The following is a 15,345-nucleotide window of genomic DNA, read 5'->3' on the forward strand; positions in this document are numbered from 1 at the left end:
AGCAAAAATATTTGTTCAGGATCTCAAATAGCACACACCGGGTTTGATTTACTAAAACTGGAGCACTCAGAATCTGGTGCAGCTGTGCATGGTAGCCAATCAGCTTCTAACTTTAGTTTGTTCAATTAGGCTCCATGCACACTGGAGCTCATAAACTGCAGTTTATTGGAGTTTGGGCATTTTTTTTAAAAGCCCATAAACTCCACTCTATGTTAGCCTATGTGCCCATGCACACATGGACGTTTTTTAGCTTTAATGAGCAGTGGCGTTTATGGGCTTTTTTCTGAACGCCAGAAATTCGTGTTCAAATTGCTGTTTTTCACCTCCAAAAAACGACAAACGCAGATAAACGTTCATAAACACGCGTTAATTAGTGTTCGGCATTCTATTTTTTCAATGCATTGTGGGATTTTTGGAGTGTCCTCTGTGTATTTTTAGTGAAAACACCCATAAACTCTAACGCTAATAAATGCTAGTACAAAACGCTGTTAAAAGCACATTTTTCAACCAGCATTTTCTGCCAGCAATCTGGTGTCCAGAAAAAGCTTTTTTGAGCTTCAGTGTGCATGGAGCCTTAAGCTCTGGCAATAAAACCTGGAAGCTGATTGGTTTCAATGCAGAGCTGCACCAGATTTTGCACTCTCCAGTTTTAGTATATCAACCCCACTGTCCATTCTACATAGCTAGAGGATTAAAAATACTATTTTCTGTACAGTTTTTGGTTTTCCCTTGCTGTCTGTACACTGCTCATTGGTCTAGAAATAATCCTATTCAGCTTTCTGTAGCTGTAAGAATACCACATTGACAACACTGTATGATAGAAGAAAGCCTAATAGCCTTAAATTACCACTATGCACAAATGCAGGTTGTAAATTTCAATTGTCACTGGTGATTCACTAAATAGTGAAGTCAGGATAAAAATGACAACCATAGAGCCTGTGCCATTAAAAAAAAAGTCAGCATGGACAGCGCCCAAATTTCCATGCTAACATGTCTGACTTATGTATTACGCACCTCAATTTCAAGGGAGAAGTAATCTTTCAACATTTCTGACTTTTTCTGAAGAAATTGAACAATGTATTCAGCAAGACCTTCTTTGGGACCGTCTTCTTCTGTCCACCCACTCTCAGGACTGTCCAAGGCCAGCATTGCTAGATCATATATTGGTGCAGATTCCTAGCAGATAAAACATATATAAGCAAGTAACCTTTCTATTTACCAGATAATTTTCTGTTACATGGGAAAAAAAACAAAAAAACTCTCCAGCAGAATGAATCAGTTACAAAGATGAAACAAACCATTTAACACTGACAGGGGTGCCTAAATGACCAGCTTTTATATATTTATGCAAAACCTTTATTCCAAAAGAGAAAAAACAGGATTTTTAAAACCGCTTACCTGTAAAATCCTTTTCTTTGATGTACATCAGGGGACACAGAACCATAGTAGTTACTATGTGGGTTAATAGGCCACCTTTAGGTGATGGACACTGGCATGCCATAAGACCAGAAGTGCATTCCCTATATAACCCCTCCCACTATTGGGAGTACCTCAGTTTTGTAGCCAAGCAATACAAGTGTATTCCAAAGAAGGGAGGGACCTCTGTGTCCCCTGATGTACATCAAAGAAAAGGATTTTACAGGTAAGCCGTTTTAAAAATCCTGTTTTCTTTTCATACATCAGGGGACAAAGAGCCAAAGTAGTTACTATGTGGGATGTCTCATAGCAATGGCAATTGAAGGGAGGGAGACAACAAAAAAAGTAGGGCAAAAGAGGCTAGAGGACTCATACTGCAGCCTGCAGTACACTACGCCCAAAGGCAATATCCTCATGACCTTTAACATCGATTTGATAAATCTGGTAAATGTATGAACTGAAGACCAAGTTGCGGCCTTACAGATCTGAGCCATAGAGGCCTGATAAAGTACCGCCCAAGAGGCACAAACCACCCTGGTTGAGTGTGCTTTAACATGAAAGAGGAGGAATTTTCTTCTTCTAAGCCATAAGCTTGAACAATCACTTGACAAATCCATTTGGAAATAGTAGATTTTGATGCTGCCTGTCCCCCTTTTGGACCTTCTGGCAGCACAAACAAAACATCTGTTTTGCGAACCTGAGCGGTCGCTTTTAAATAGACTCTGATCGCTCTTACATCAAGGGAATATAGTGCCTTCTCTTCCCTAGATTGAGGCTCTGGGAAGAAAGAAAGTAGAATAATATCCTGGTTTAAATGAAAATCTGTCACCACTTTCGGGAGGAATTCGGGATGAGTTAGAATAGCAGAAGAAATGGCAACCAAAAAGATTATTTTTCTTGTGAAAAGAACCGAGGGAATTTCCCGTAAAGACTCAAAAGGCTGATTTGGTAATGCCGATGAAACCAAATTTAAATCCGAAGGGGGATTAATCTGTGCTACCCCCTGAATAAAACTATGCACCAGAGAGAGTGAGAATCAAGAGACCGTTGAAAAAACACTGACAAGGCCGAGATCTGGCCTTGATAGTACTCAGGGCCAGTTTTATTTCTAATCCCATTTTCAGGAAAATGGCGACATACGACATACTTCCTGGGGTGCCAACCCCTGGTTCCACACCAAGAAACATATGCCTTCCAGACTCTGTAGTAAATGATTCTGCAAGGTGGCTTCCTGGCATTAACCAAAGTGGACACTACTGAAGGGGATAACCCATGGTCCTTTAGAATGTGGGTTTCAATAGTCAAACCTTTAAATTTAGTGTCCGTAAGGTAGGATGGAATACCGGACCTTGTGTGAGAAGGTCTGGTCATAATGGCAGAGTCCAAGGGACTCCTACCGCCATCTTTATGATCTCGGCAAACCAAGATATTCTGGGCCACGCTGGGTCCACCAGAATCACCTCCTTTCGTTCCTGCGGAGAAGGCGCGGAAGTAGCAGAACTGGTGGAAACGCATAGATCAGTGAAAACTGATCCCATGGGAAGACTAATGCACCTGTTCCGCATGCTAGCGGATCCCTCGTTCTTGACACAAAGTTGTCGCCTTTGTTGTTGAATCTGGACACGAACAGGTCCACGTCTGGAATACCCCATCTCTGACATATCGCTAGGAAGATGTTGGGGTGAAGAGACCATTCCCCCGGAAAGAAATGTCGGCGATTCAAGTAGTACGCCTGTCAATTTTCTATTTCTGGAATGAAAATCGCCGATAGGGAAGGAATGTTTTCTGCCCAGGCTAGAACATGATTCACCTCTTTTTGAGCTGCACGACTTCTCGTGCCCCCCTGGTGATTGATGTAAGCCACAGCCGTAGCATTGTCGGATTGAATCCTGACAGGACAATCCCATAGCCTGAGAGTCCAGGACTCTAGGGCCATACGTACTGCCCGAATCTCCAAAATGTTGATGGGCAAGGTCCTTTCTGACTTGGACCATCTCCCCTGGGCAGAATCCTCTTCCAGGACTGCTTCCCAGCCTAGGAGGCTGGCATCCGTTGTCACCACTTTCCAGGATACTGGCAGAAAGGATTTCCCCTTTTGGAGGTTGCTGGATATCAACCACCAATTTAGGCTCTGAAGTACATCGGGGATAAGCATATTGGAAAATCCAAAGCCTGAACCTTCTTGTTCCAGACCGACAGAATGGTGTTTTGTAGCAGTCTTGAGTGAAACTGCACGTAAAGGACGGCCTCGAAGGAGGCCACCATTTTCCCTATCGATCTCATGCACAGCCGAATGGAAGGATTTTTCTTTGCTTTGACAAGTTGAATTAGTCCTATAATGGAACTGATTCTTGTCTGGGGTAGGAATAGCTTTTTCTGTACGGTATCTATGACCAGCCCCAAGTACTGCAATTTTTTGATGGTTTTAAGGAGGATTTTTCTAGGTTGAGTATCCAGCCCAAAGATTCTAGGTAGTTTACAGCTGTGATTAAACTTTGATTTAGACCAGAGACTGAATGATCTATTAAAAGTAGATCATCTAAATAGGCTAGGACCGCTATGTCCTGAGCCCTTAATCTGGCTAAAGGAGGTGCCAGAATTTTTGAGAACATCCGCGCTGCGGTGGCTAGACCGAATGGCAAGGCCACAAACTGAAGATGATGATTTTCTATCTCGAAGCATAGAAATTTGTGGTGAGCGTGAAATATTGGCACGTGGAGATATGCATCCTTGATAATCGATCGATGCCTAAAACTCCCCTCCTTGCAAGATGGAAACAACCCATCGGATTGATTCCATGCAAAAAGGACTGTATATTTAAGTGCTGATTCAGATCCTTGACATCTAGAATGGGTCTTACCTCTCTGTTTGGTTTTGGAACCGTGAAAAGGTTTGAATAAAAACCTGTGCCCTGTTCCTCCAAGGGAACCTCTGATATCACCAGCTGGGATAAGAGATGGTCCAGAGCTAGAAAGAGAGACTTCTTTTTCTCTGGATCCCTGGGAACGTTTGATCTTTGAAAACGAGGAGACGGAAACTCTCGGAACTCTAGTTCGTAACCTAGAGAAATTGAGGAAGCCATCCATTCGTGTGGACATTGTTCCCGCCAGATATTTGAAAATTGCAGGAGCAAGCGGGGGTGCCCCTTCATAAGGAGGCTTTATTATTCTGTTTTGTGGGCTTTCTGCCCCAAGACCTCTTTTGTCCCTGGTGCTGCCTTTGGGGTCTTCCCCTTGAACCCGACGGTGGAGGCCGTCGAGACTGCCTAGAGGCTGATGCCTCTGGCACAGGTGAGGAAGCACGCTTAAAAGGAGAAATGTTTAAACTTCTTCTTTACTGGTAAAAAAGAGCTTTTCCCATTAGAGATCCTTTGGATGTATTTATCCAGATCATCCCCAAATAGCCGTTCACCATGAAAGGGGAAACTGGCCAAGAGTTTCTTACACGGTGCTTCAGCTGACCAATTTTTCAGCCACAGAACTCTGCAAGAATGCACTAGTCCTAGCATAAGCCATGAGGCTTGGGTGATAGAATCTTTCATAGCATCTACTGTGAAACAGTGTGTCTGATTGCTGGGCCTGCTGATCAGGCAGAATCTTAGGCATCTCCACAAACTGTTCCTTAATGGACTGAGATACACCAATTGCCACAAGAACCGCAAGAATATTGCTTTTAGAAAGAAGTTCCAACTTTTTATCTTTTGGATCTTTTAACATCAGCGCATTATCCACCGGACATTTGAGACTCTTGTTCACTGAGGCGACTGCAGCATCAATTGCTGGAACCCCCCCATTCCTTACAGAAATCTTCCTCCATAGGATATAGTGTAGAAAATTTTCTGGGAGGATAATACTGTTTATCCGGATGTTCCCATTCAGAAAATATAAACTTTTTTTAGCCATGAATGAATAGGAAAACGCCTCCCCAGATGGGGGCGGTTTTAATGATCCCAAACCAGAGGTGGGTTCATCAAGAGCCTGTGCTGCAGTCAGCAAAAAGGTTGAAGGAACCAATTTAGTAAGAGTGTACAAGAAACCTGTCCTGTGATGCTGTTCCCTTAGGATCCTCGGAAAAGTATACATTAGTATCTTCCAAATCTCTTGGAAGATCTTCCCGATCCCCTGCCCCTTGCACCTTAATATGAGGGTCCTGAGCACTGAATGGGGATCTGCTACATTTTTATTTATTTTTTTTCCACGTCAGAAGACCTGTGCTTGAGACACAATCATATTGCCTCTCATTTTTATCTCAGCATCATATCTCATCATCGTGGGTTATAATTCTTATTTTCAATGTTTTTTTTTTTTTTTTTTTTTTTGCTATTGCTATTACAATATCCGACAAAAAAGTTACCCGCCTTCCTGAGGCCTATCTAGACAACAACAATCTACCTAAATTTTATCCCTTACCCGCCCTACCCCTGCCCATCCCAAACCGCCCCCCCCTCCACATCCCTCCCTTGCGCCCGTTCGCACATAAACAATATGCTACCCTTATGTCTCCTATTCATTCTAGTCTATTGGGTATCCCATCTCGGTTATCCATGGAGACCATATTCCCTTCCATACTCTATAATTTCCTCTCCTTACGAACAAAGTCTTCTCTTTCCAAACTAATTCATTAATACTTTGGGTCCATTCTCCTACTGTAGGGGCACTATCAGCTTGCCATCTTTGCGCGATCAATCTGCGTGCCTGAAACAGGCATCTTACCACTGCCACCGTGACATATTTCCCTTCTCTTGGCTCTTGCCTATATCCCAGTACGCACAAGATCGGGTCCATTCCCAATTCTAACTTAAAGATCCTATTGATACTCGCCATCACTTCTCTCCAATACGGAAAGAGCTTCGGGCAGCGCCACAGCATGTGTAAGAGATCTCCCTGTCCCCGACATCTAGGACATCTGTCATCTGTTCTTCTACCCATCTGACGTAATCTTTTAGGGGTATAATAAGCCCTGTGCACCAGCATCAATTGTGAGATCTTTTGAGAAGGAGAGAGCGAGGTCACTGGCCCTAATTCCATTATTCTCCTCCACTGCGTGTCTAAGATTTCTCCTAAGTCCTCTTCCCATTTCCTCTTCAAATTCGGGTGGTCTATTTCATCATTAGAATTCATACCTAAATGATTGTAAATACCTGAGATGGACCCCTTTACACTATCTGAGGTGAGCAACTTCTGAAGTGGAGGTATTTTGTCCCACGGTGGCATTTTTCCCCCAAACTGTGCTGCTAAAGCATGTCTTATCTGCACGTAGCTAAAGAATGAGTGTTGTGGTATATCGTAGACTTTTTTTAAGTCCAAGAATGTCCTTAAGACCCCTCCATCATAAAGGTGGATCAGTCTGGTTATACCCTTCCTTTCCCAAGATTTAATCTTACCGATACTAAATATTTCAGGTAAGTTTTTGTTGCCCCATAGGGGTGTGGTTTCTAACAGCCCTAAGAAACCCATTTTTAATTTCACCGCTTTCCAAACCTTACCTATCATTTTAGTTATCGAATTACTATACTGAAAAGAGTCAGCCTCCAGGACCTCAGCTATAAACTCATGCGGGGCTCCTATCATTCTAATCCCTTCTTTTAGCTTTCTTCCTTGCTCCGAGTCGTGACCTGCCAGGTGCTGCATCTGCGCCGCCAGGTAATAGTTCCTAGGATGGGGAACAGCCAGGCCTCCTCTATCTATTGGCATCTGCAACGTCTGGAGTCGTATCCGGGCCGTACCCTTTTTCCAAATAAGTTCCCGAAAAAGGGTGTCTACTTTCTTAAACCATTTTTTGCATATCCATACGGGCACGTTATGCAGAACATACAGCAGCTGTGGCAGCCAGATCATCTTGATCAGGCTGCAGCGGCCCATAACTGAAAGCGGAAGTTTACTCCAGACGTCGCATTTGCACTTAAATTTATGCAGAAGAGGGATTAAATTTTTATTAATATATTGATCGGGGTTCAATGTCATGTATATGCCGAGGTACTTCAGTACATCCACCTCTCTTACTCTTATCCCCGGGTACGGAACTGCAGCATCCTGGGGGTCGACTCGAAGCAGTTCAGATTTCTCCCAATTAATAGCCAGCCCTGAGAAGTTTCCAAAACCTTCTACTAAAGTTACTGCCTGCGTCAGAGATGGTCCGGTATCTCCCAAAAACAATAACACATCATCTGCGTATAAGGCAATCTTTTCCTGTCTCTCTCCGCTTCTTTGAAATCCCTCAATCCCAGAGTTGGCCCTAATAGCTATGGCTAATGGCTCTATGGCCAATGCAAAGAGCAGAGGGGACAGGGGACAACCTTGCCTTGTCCCTCTGCTCATTTCAATTTTTTCTGAGTACCTACCATTGGCCCTTACCCTGGCGCTAGGGGCATTATACATCTTTTTAATCCAGCCTATAAAGGTGGGGCCCATTCCTACTTTCTCCAACACCCGCCATAGGAAGTTCCATTCTAAACTGTCGAAAGCCTTTGAAACATCCAGGGACATTATGGCCCTCGCCCCTACATTCTCTACTGGGATCTGCATATTTAGGAAGGTTCTTCTGATGTTCATACTTGTAGATCTTCCCATAATAAACCCAGTTTGATCTGGGTGCACTAGCTTTGACATGAACTGATTCAGCCTATTTGAAAGTACTTTAGCTAAGATTTTTTCATCCGCATTCAGTAATGATATTGGCCTATATGAGGCCACTTCCAACGGGTCCTTATCCGTTTTGGGGATGACTATGATCGTTGTCTCTGTCATTGAAGCCGGAAGGTGTCTCCCTTCCGCTGAGTCTGTTAAAGTTTTATGCAACTCGGGAAGTAGCAGTTCTCCATAATATTTGTAAATTTCTACCGGGAGCCCATCCGGGCCGGGAGCCTTATTGTTTGGCATCCCAGCCAATGCCTGTTGTAGCTCATTAATGGTTATCGGGGCATCTAAGATTTCCCGTTCCTCCTGAGTGAGGGTCACCATTTCTAAATTTTCCAGGAAACTATCCATTTCCCCCTGCTCCCCTGAGCCTCGTGACTGATACAACTCTCTGTAGTAATTTCCAAAAATTTCTACTATCTCCTCGCTCTTGCATGTTATCACCCCATTTAAATTTCTAATACTGGAAATAAATGAGGGGGAGGAGTTTGTCTTAACCACCTGTGCAAGCAATCTTCCCACCCCCTCCCCTTCCCCAAAGTAGCGCTGTTTCACAAATATTCGTTTACTCTCTTCTTTTTTTACAATTGCTATTTTATAATCTTGTTGTTTATTTAGCCAGATTTTTGGGTTTTCTGGGGTTGGGTCCAAGACATAGGCATTCTCAGCTTCTAGAAGTTCCTTCCTAATATTCTCCTCCCATAATCTAGATTTTCTCTTCATTCTAGCTACCTGTTGGATCAAAACGCCCCTAATAAACGCTTTTAGGGTATCCCAGATCACGCTCATTGGGGCCGAGCCGGCATTAAAACCTATAAACTCTTTTAAGCTTAGTTTAACTTCCACTTCGTCCTTCATAAGTTCGAGCCAGAACGGGCTGATCTTCCAACACCCTTGAATTTTTTTTTTAATCCCCGTATTAAGCACGACCCTTAACAAGGAGTGGTCCGAGATACCCCTAGGCATATATTCTATCTTAGTTATGTTTTGTGCCATTTCCACATTTCCTATAGCCATATCTATCCTAGAAAGAGTACCGTAAGTACCTGAAAAGCAAGAGTATTGCTTAATTCTCGGGTGCCTCTCTCTCCAGAGGTCCTTCAAGCCTATTTCATTCAGAAAGCAGCTCAGCCTAGTTTCACCTAGGTCCCTGGATCGCACCTTAGGGGGAAACCTATCGCAATTTACATCGAGGACTTCATTGAAATCTCCCATCGCAATGACTGGAGTATCCTCTTTATCCCCAATGAATTCCAACAGTCTGTACATAACTTCCATTTTAAACGGCGGGGGTATATATATATTTGCCAGGATACAGCTGCTGCCCTCAAGTTTACCGTACAAAAAATATATCGGCCCTGCTCGTCTATGCTGACCTGGTTGCAGGAGAAACTCACCCCTTCCTTTATTATCACACTTACCCCCCTTGAGTAGGAGGAGTATACTGAGTGGTATTGTTGTCGATATTTCCTGTTAATTAACAGCGATTTGGATATATTGGTAAGGTGGGTCTCCTGCAAACAGGCCAGTCCAATATCAAATCTCTCCAGCATAGCAAAAACTATCGCTTTTTTTACTGGGGTACCCAGGCCCCTCACGTTCCAGGACCCGATGTTTATAGATTTACCCTGCATCGAATTTACCATCGGATCTAAAAGAAAACATACCTGCAGGCAAAGAGCGCCACACAGTTACACAGAGAGCAACTACATGATATTTATAGAATATAAAGTCTACTAGAATACCTATCTCTATTAAGTACACCCACCCTAGTGTCATATACAGTTTATGTTTCTCTACTTTGTACATAATAGCTCAGGGTTAGATTTAACCCCAGATATTATCTTATCATAGTGCTTTATATTTATATACTTTCTCTCTTGTGCAATTATCCTGCGTCTATCATATTTTCCCTCCAGGGTACCAAAAGATACTGAATGGTACTGCTGTTGGTATTTCCTATTATTTAGCTGTGGTTTAGACACATTGGTTAGGTGAGCCTCCTGCGGACAGGCCAGTCCTAGGTCAAATCTCTCCAGCACAACAAAAACCACCATTTTTTTTTTTTTTTCCCTCTTTTTTCCCCCTTTTTTTTTCCCAGGGTGCCCAAGCCCCTTACATTCCAGGACCCAGTATTGAGGGTTTTAGCCTGTAGCATCTGTACCATCAAACAGAAAAAAAGGACAAACTAACAAGCGGAAAGTGCCACGCAACCGAACAATGTACATAAACATAGTTCTTATAATATATAGACCCTACCGGAGTACCGATATACAAAAAGTGCTCCCACCTCCATTTCATCTTCCTTTAACTTTTCCATATTTTATATATTTGCAACTTACAATTCAATTTAACCCTAGTTTGTGGTATCTTATAGTTGTGTTTAGTGTTACTTTTCTTACTCACTTGTGTATTTATCGTGCTATATTCGAATTTTCCCTTCACGTGTTTACTTTTTTTTAACAATTTTCCCCTCCCATCCAACCCAACCCCCCCTCTTCCCCCCAAACGTCCTACCCTCCCTTTTAATACCACCCCCTCCCCCCCTTCCCTCCACCTAACAAGGTGCTCCCTTTGGGAGTTTAACGTGACCGAAACATCCATAACCCACCTAGTACCCAAACTCACAGACGCCACCCCGTTGACCCCCCCCCCATCCTGCCTAAACTTAACTTCCACTTCCACCTGAAAATTTATCAATCAACATATAACCACCCCCCTCCCTTGCTATCTTCCCTCCCTTTCCCCCTGGCTACTCCGTAGGGACTCCTTATTAGTTTCCAGCCAGTTTAATGCCACATCTGCAGAGTCAAAAATCTGTACCCCGTCCGGGGTCATCACACGCAGTCTTGCTGGATATAAAAGTGCATATGATACTTTATATAACTGCAAAGTAGCTTTAATTGTCCGGAATTCCGCTCTGCGTCTCTGCAAGTCGGGAGAGTAATCTGGGTAGAGTGAAATCCTTGAACCATTAAAGGAGATATCCCCCATCTCCCTCGACTTGCGCATTAATGTCACCTTGTCCTTATAATTAAAAAGCTTCAGCAGCACGGGTCTGGGACGCCCTCCGGGTGGCGGTGCTCTAAAAGGAAACCGATGGGCTCGTTCTATCGAGAAAAAGGGTGAGAGACCTTCCTTTCCGAACTTGTCTACCAACCAGGACTCCAAAAATTTTATAATATCGGGGCCTTCACTTTTCTCGGGTAGGCCCAACAACCTAATGTTGTCCCTGCGAGATCTATTCTCTAAATCGTCCATTTTAGTAGCGTGACTGTCCAAGTGCTTTTGCATATTCTTAACCACCGACTGGATTGGGCATAAGTCATCTTCCAGTTGACTAATTCTCGATTCCAGAGCGGTTGTTCTTTCAACTGCTTTTTGAATGTCTTGTCGAACTAACAATATATCCTCCTTCATTCCTGTTAGCTGGGCTGCCAAGTCTCCCAAGGAATGTTTACATGCGTTTACCGCCTGTAATACATCTTTCAGTGTTGGGGCCGCCTCCTCCTCATGTGGCTTGTTAGACACGTCTGACTCCAGATCTACTTGGGTACCCCCTGGCTCTTTTTGCTCTTACCCTCAGGTACTAGCGTGGTCAGAGCGGCCGTTTGGCCTTGGCTTTTTCTATCGGCCGGACCCCCGTGGTGAGATTTAGTTTGTGTCGTCTGTCCTCCTTTTGTTGGTGTTTGGGCCGGGGTATGCGTAAACCGTTCTAATTTTGCTGCAGCTGACATTGCTGCCTGATTACTTTTTTCCTTTTCTTTGGAGGAGCGGAGATGTTGTACCCCCACACCCTCCTGCTGCGGCTGTTCCTCCCCTCTTCGCCTTGACATATTGACTTATAAAAAGGTAAATAAAGAAAAATTTTTAACGAGGGGGCCAATAACACTTATGACACTAATGCTATGTGCAGCCGTTACCCCAAATAAAGCAAAAGAAAAGAGACTTAGTATTAAGGCCTTTCGGACATTGCTGTAAATCCGTGCTGCGTAAGGAAAGAAGGGAAAAGAAAATACAAAAAAAATATTCCTGTGTTTTCTTTTTCTTTAAAAAACGTTCCTAGCTGTATCGTCCGTAGCTGCGTTTACGAGACATTTAAATAAGTGTGGGTATTCAGTTGTACAGTTGCACTTAGGGAGGCAAAGCTTAATAATTTTTTTTTAAAGAAAATATCACTGGAATATCATTCAAACAGTTTACCAGAGAGATCTTATCATCCTGAGAGATACCGAATCTAGTAGCAAACCAATAGGTAGCAGTATAGGCATGTGTACTCTTTCAGTTCCGTCAGCAAAAAAAAAAGCATAGAGAGGCATAAGGTTACATCCTACTGCCTAGACTCCTGTATACCAGAGAAAACAAACAAATGAAGCTGCTACTACAGTTCGTTATCCGGAGAAGTCCAGTGTACTAATCATTTTTTCTCACCTCCAGAGGGGCTATTCCCAGACTATTTTCCCCAACAGGGGGTACTCACGGATACCAAAATTAGCAGCTGGCAGATACCGGTATCTTCGCTCGTACAGCGCCCGGGAAGTCCTCATCGGCCGGCATACATGTCGGTGCCTCCACTCCTGCGCTCGGATGGTCCGCGCCCAGCGTCAGGTTACATCAGGATACCTTCGGCCGCTGTCGGCCGGCTTCGGCATATACCGGCGCTTCCACTCTCCTGGAGACCTCCGGCGAACCTCATCTATTCCTACGCAGCCTGTCACTCAGACAGAACGAGGGAGAGACAGCGTGGCGGCGTCTCGCTGACCTCAACCCAGCCACATCCTCACTCCTCACACCACGCCACGCCCCACATACATCCGGTCACCTCCCACCCTGTCGGGGATCTGCTACATTTAGACCCACTATGGAGAGTGATAATAGCATCAATCTTCTTTTCCAAATTAGAAATGGTAGAAGAAAAAAACCTCCTCCTATAGGGGCTGAAGTGTCCAGCACTGCTGCATCATCAGTCTCCCCTGACGGCTCAATTTGACCAGCCGCACCACTCTCATTATTTTGGAGATGGATTTAGCTCGTTGTGAAACCATTGAGCCCTTAGAACCCCTTGAGGAATTCCTGATCTCTCTTCCACTCATAGCTTGAAGCACAAAGCAGAGGCACTACCCAAAGAATGTACACTGCTAGCTTATAGTCCAGCACTACAAAGCTGCTATTAATGCCTAGCCTAGTAAAGCAATAATGTGTCAAAAGGGGAATGCCTGTGTAACCAAACCTGAAGCAAGCCATCTCTGCTCATGTGTCCCTCCACAGCCAGCAGCAGCAACACACACAAAGCTCTTTTAAAAACTTCCTCCATGTGTAGCCGGCATCTAACGCCGTTAGCCCCTCTGATTACGGCCTCCCCCCTGTATTCAAAAGAAAGAGCTTTCCCGCACAAGCGGTAGACTCTGGGTGTCCAGCGAACAGCTGACATGACGGCGGGGGGTAAAAAGCACCGCTGAGGGGGCACGCTTTTTTTTTTTCTTTAAAAAAAAAAAGTGATTCCGGGCATACAATTCCCCTGAGGGGGCAATTTCAACATAGGAGTGCGCAGGAGGAGAGACCTAGTCCCTCCTTTGCTTACCGGAGGATCTGCTGCTTTTTGGCTGGAGAAGGAGGAAGTGATGGCTCCTGACACAGGGCTGTTCCCAGCATAATGCAGTGAGTGCTCAATACAGCCTCCAGTGGGGACACGTAGGCATGACAACATTATATACTTAAAAGGGGAAATTCATGAAGAAATGTTTATGTACAATCCATAACATAGTGTTGTCAGCTGTTATATCCTTATATTTGGTGCATGTTGTGGTGTACTTGATTATGTTGTCCTTTTATGCTCAAACGTTTTCTCTAATAAAAAAAAAAAAAAAAAAAGAGAGAGAGAAAAAGGAGAAATTCATAAGAAAATCCAAAGATATTTCTTAGAAAACTCCACTTAACTTCCTGCCGCAGGGTTATCTGAGATAAACCCAATCTTCACCCTTCACGGTGGGCTCCGAAACCTTCAGGAACAGGGAGACCTAGAGGTTACCCACAATCCTGGACCTGCAACAGCACCCTGCCAGTAAAAACTTTATGGCCTTACTACCAAAAAGTACTGGATTCCAGGGTCAAGCTCTCTAAAAAGAGAAGCATTTGTAAGCAAAACTTAATTTCTTTGGGCACGAGGCCCGGGTACCATTCCTTAGGCCCATTAAAGGACACTCTGAATGGATCCGGTCAGCATGGCTAGCCCCAGCAAGAATTGCTCCAGTGCAGCTCAGCACAGCACATCTTTACTCGTGACCAACACCTTAGACACTGGCGAAAAACCTGAGGTACTCCCAGTAGTGGGAGGGGTTATATAGGGAGTGCACTTCTGGTCTTAGGGCGTGCCAGTGTCCATCACCTAAAGGTGGCCTATTAACCCACATAGTAACTACTATAACTCTGAGTCCCCTGATGTATGAAAATAAATAAACTGTTTGCTGTAACTACTTATAAATTATTACCAGGAGTTTTGCTTTAATTTTTTACTATATCTAAGGCTTTGTGTACACTTTGCTGTAATGTACCATGGCAAAATACAGCAAAAATTGCACCATAGTTTTGCAGTTTCCCACGGCAGTGATCAAAAATGTTCCTATCCTGAACGCAATTCTTGCATATTCAGGAAAGGGAGACTGAGGAAGGTTGAACCTCCCATAACCACAGCAGCTCCTAAACGCTGCTAAAAAACAATATGTACATGGACACATAGGCGTTTATGGAGTCAAGTTTAGGGGCTTTGGCAAAAAAAAAAAAAAAAAAAAACACCAAAATATCCTAAACTCAAGTTTAGGAGCTGTAGTGTACATGAGGCCCTAATCTGCTAGTACATCTAACTCTACCTTCCCCCCAGACTGACAAAGCTCCTCTCCAAATGTGTCTCCTGTGCTCCTTCATCCAGAGTGGGGGCACTAATACAGAAGGTGTGCGAGATCACCAGATGAAAACAGAGGGGAAAAACCTAAGAAAACGAATGCAACCACCACATCTAATATTTGCTGCAATATGTTACATTTTTGTTCTGGGTTTAATACCACTTTAAAGTTGCAGAGACCCTATTAAAGCATAAGTTCACTTTTTGTAAAAAAATAATAAATGCACTTTTTGCAGGCATAAAAAGAAAAGAAAATGTGCATTTATTATTTTATTTTTTTAAACCTGTAAAAAAGCGGATCGCTGGTGCCATGCAGATCTTTAGAAGCAGATTCAATCTGACAGGAAGCATGGGTGAACTACCATGGGGCTCCACAGCGCCCCGGTAGTTCATTCA

General features: G+C 43.8%; 1 protein-coding gene across 3 annotated transcripts in view; it reads right to left on the reverse strand.

Annotated features, from left to right (window-relative positions):
• Positions 1-15,345, reverse strand: part of MLH1 (mutL homolog 1) — a 172,050-nt gene that overhangs the window by 17,901 nt on the left and 138,804 nt on the right. For all 3 annotated transcript variants that reach the window (XM_077491745.1, XM_077491746.1, XM_077491747.1), the window contains one exon: positions 1,015-1,176. In XM_077491745.1, coding sequence (XP_077347871.1) covers positions 1,015-1,176 — 162 coding nt within the window. The remainder of the gene's footprint in view (positions 1-1,014; positions 1,177-15,345) is intronic.

Source organism: Lithobates pipiens, unplaced genomic scaffold (assembly GCF_037356315.1).
Source record: "Lithobates pipiens isolate NorthernLeopardFrog02 unplaced genomic scaffold, aLitPip1_a1.2 Scaffold_19, whole genome shotgun sequence".
NCBI classification, from domain to species: domain Eukaryota; kingdom Metazoa; phylum Chordata; class Amphibia; order Anura; family Ranidae; genus Lithobates; species Lithobates pipiens.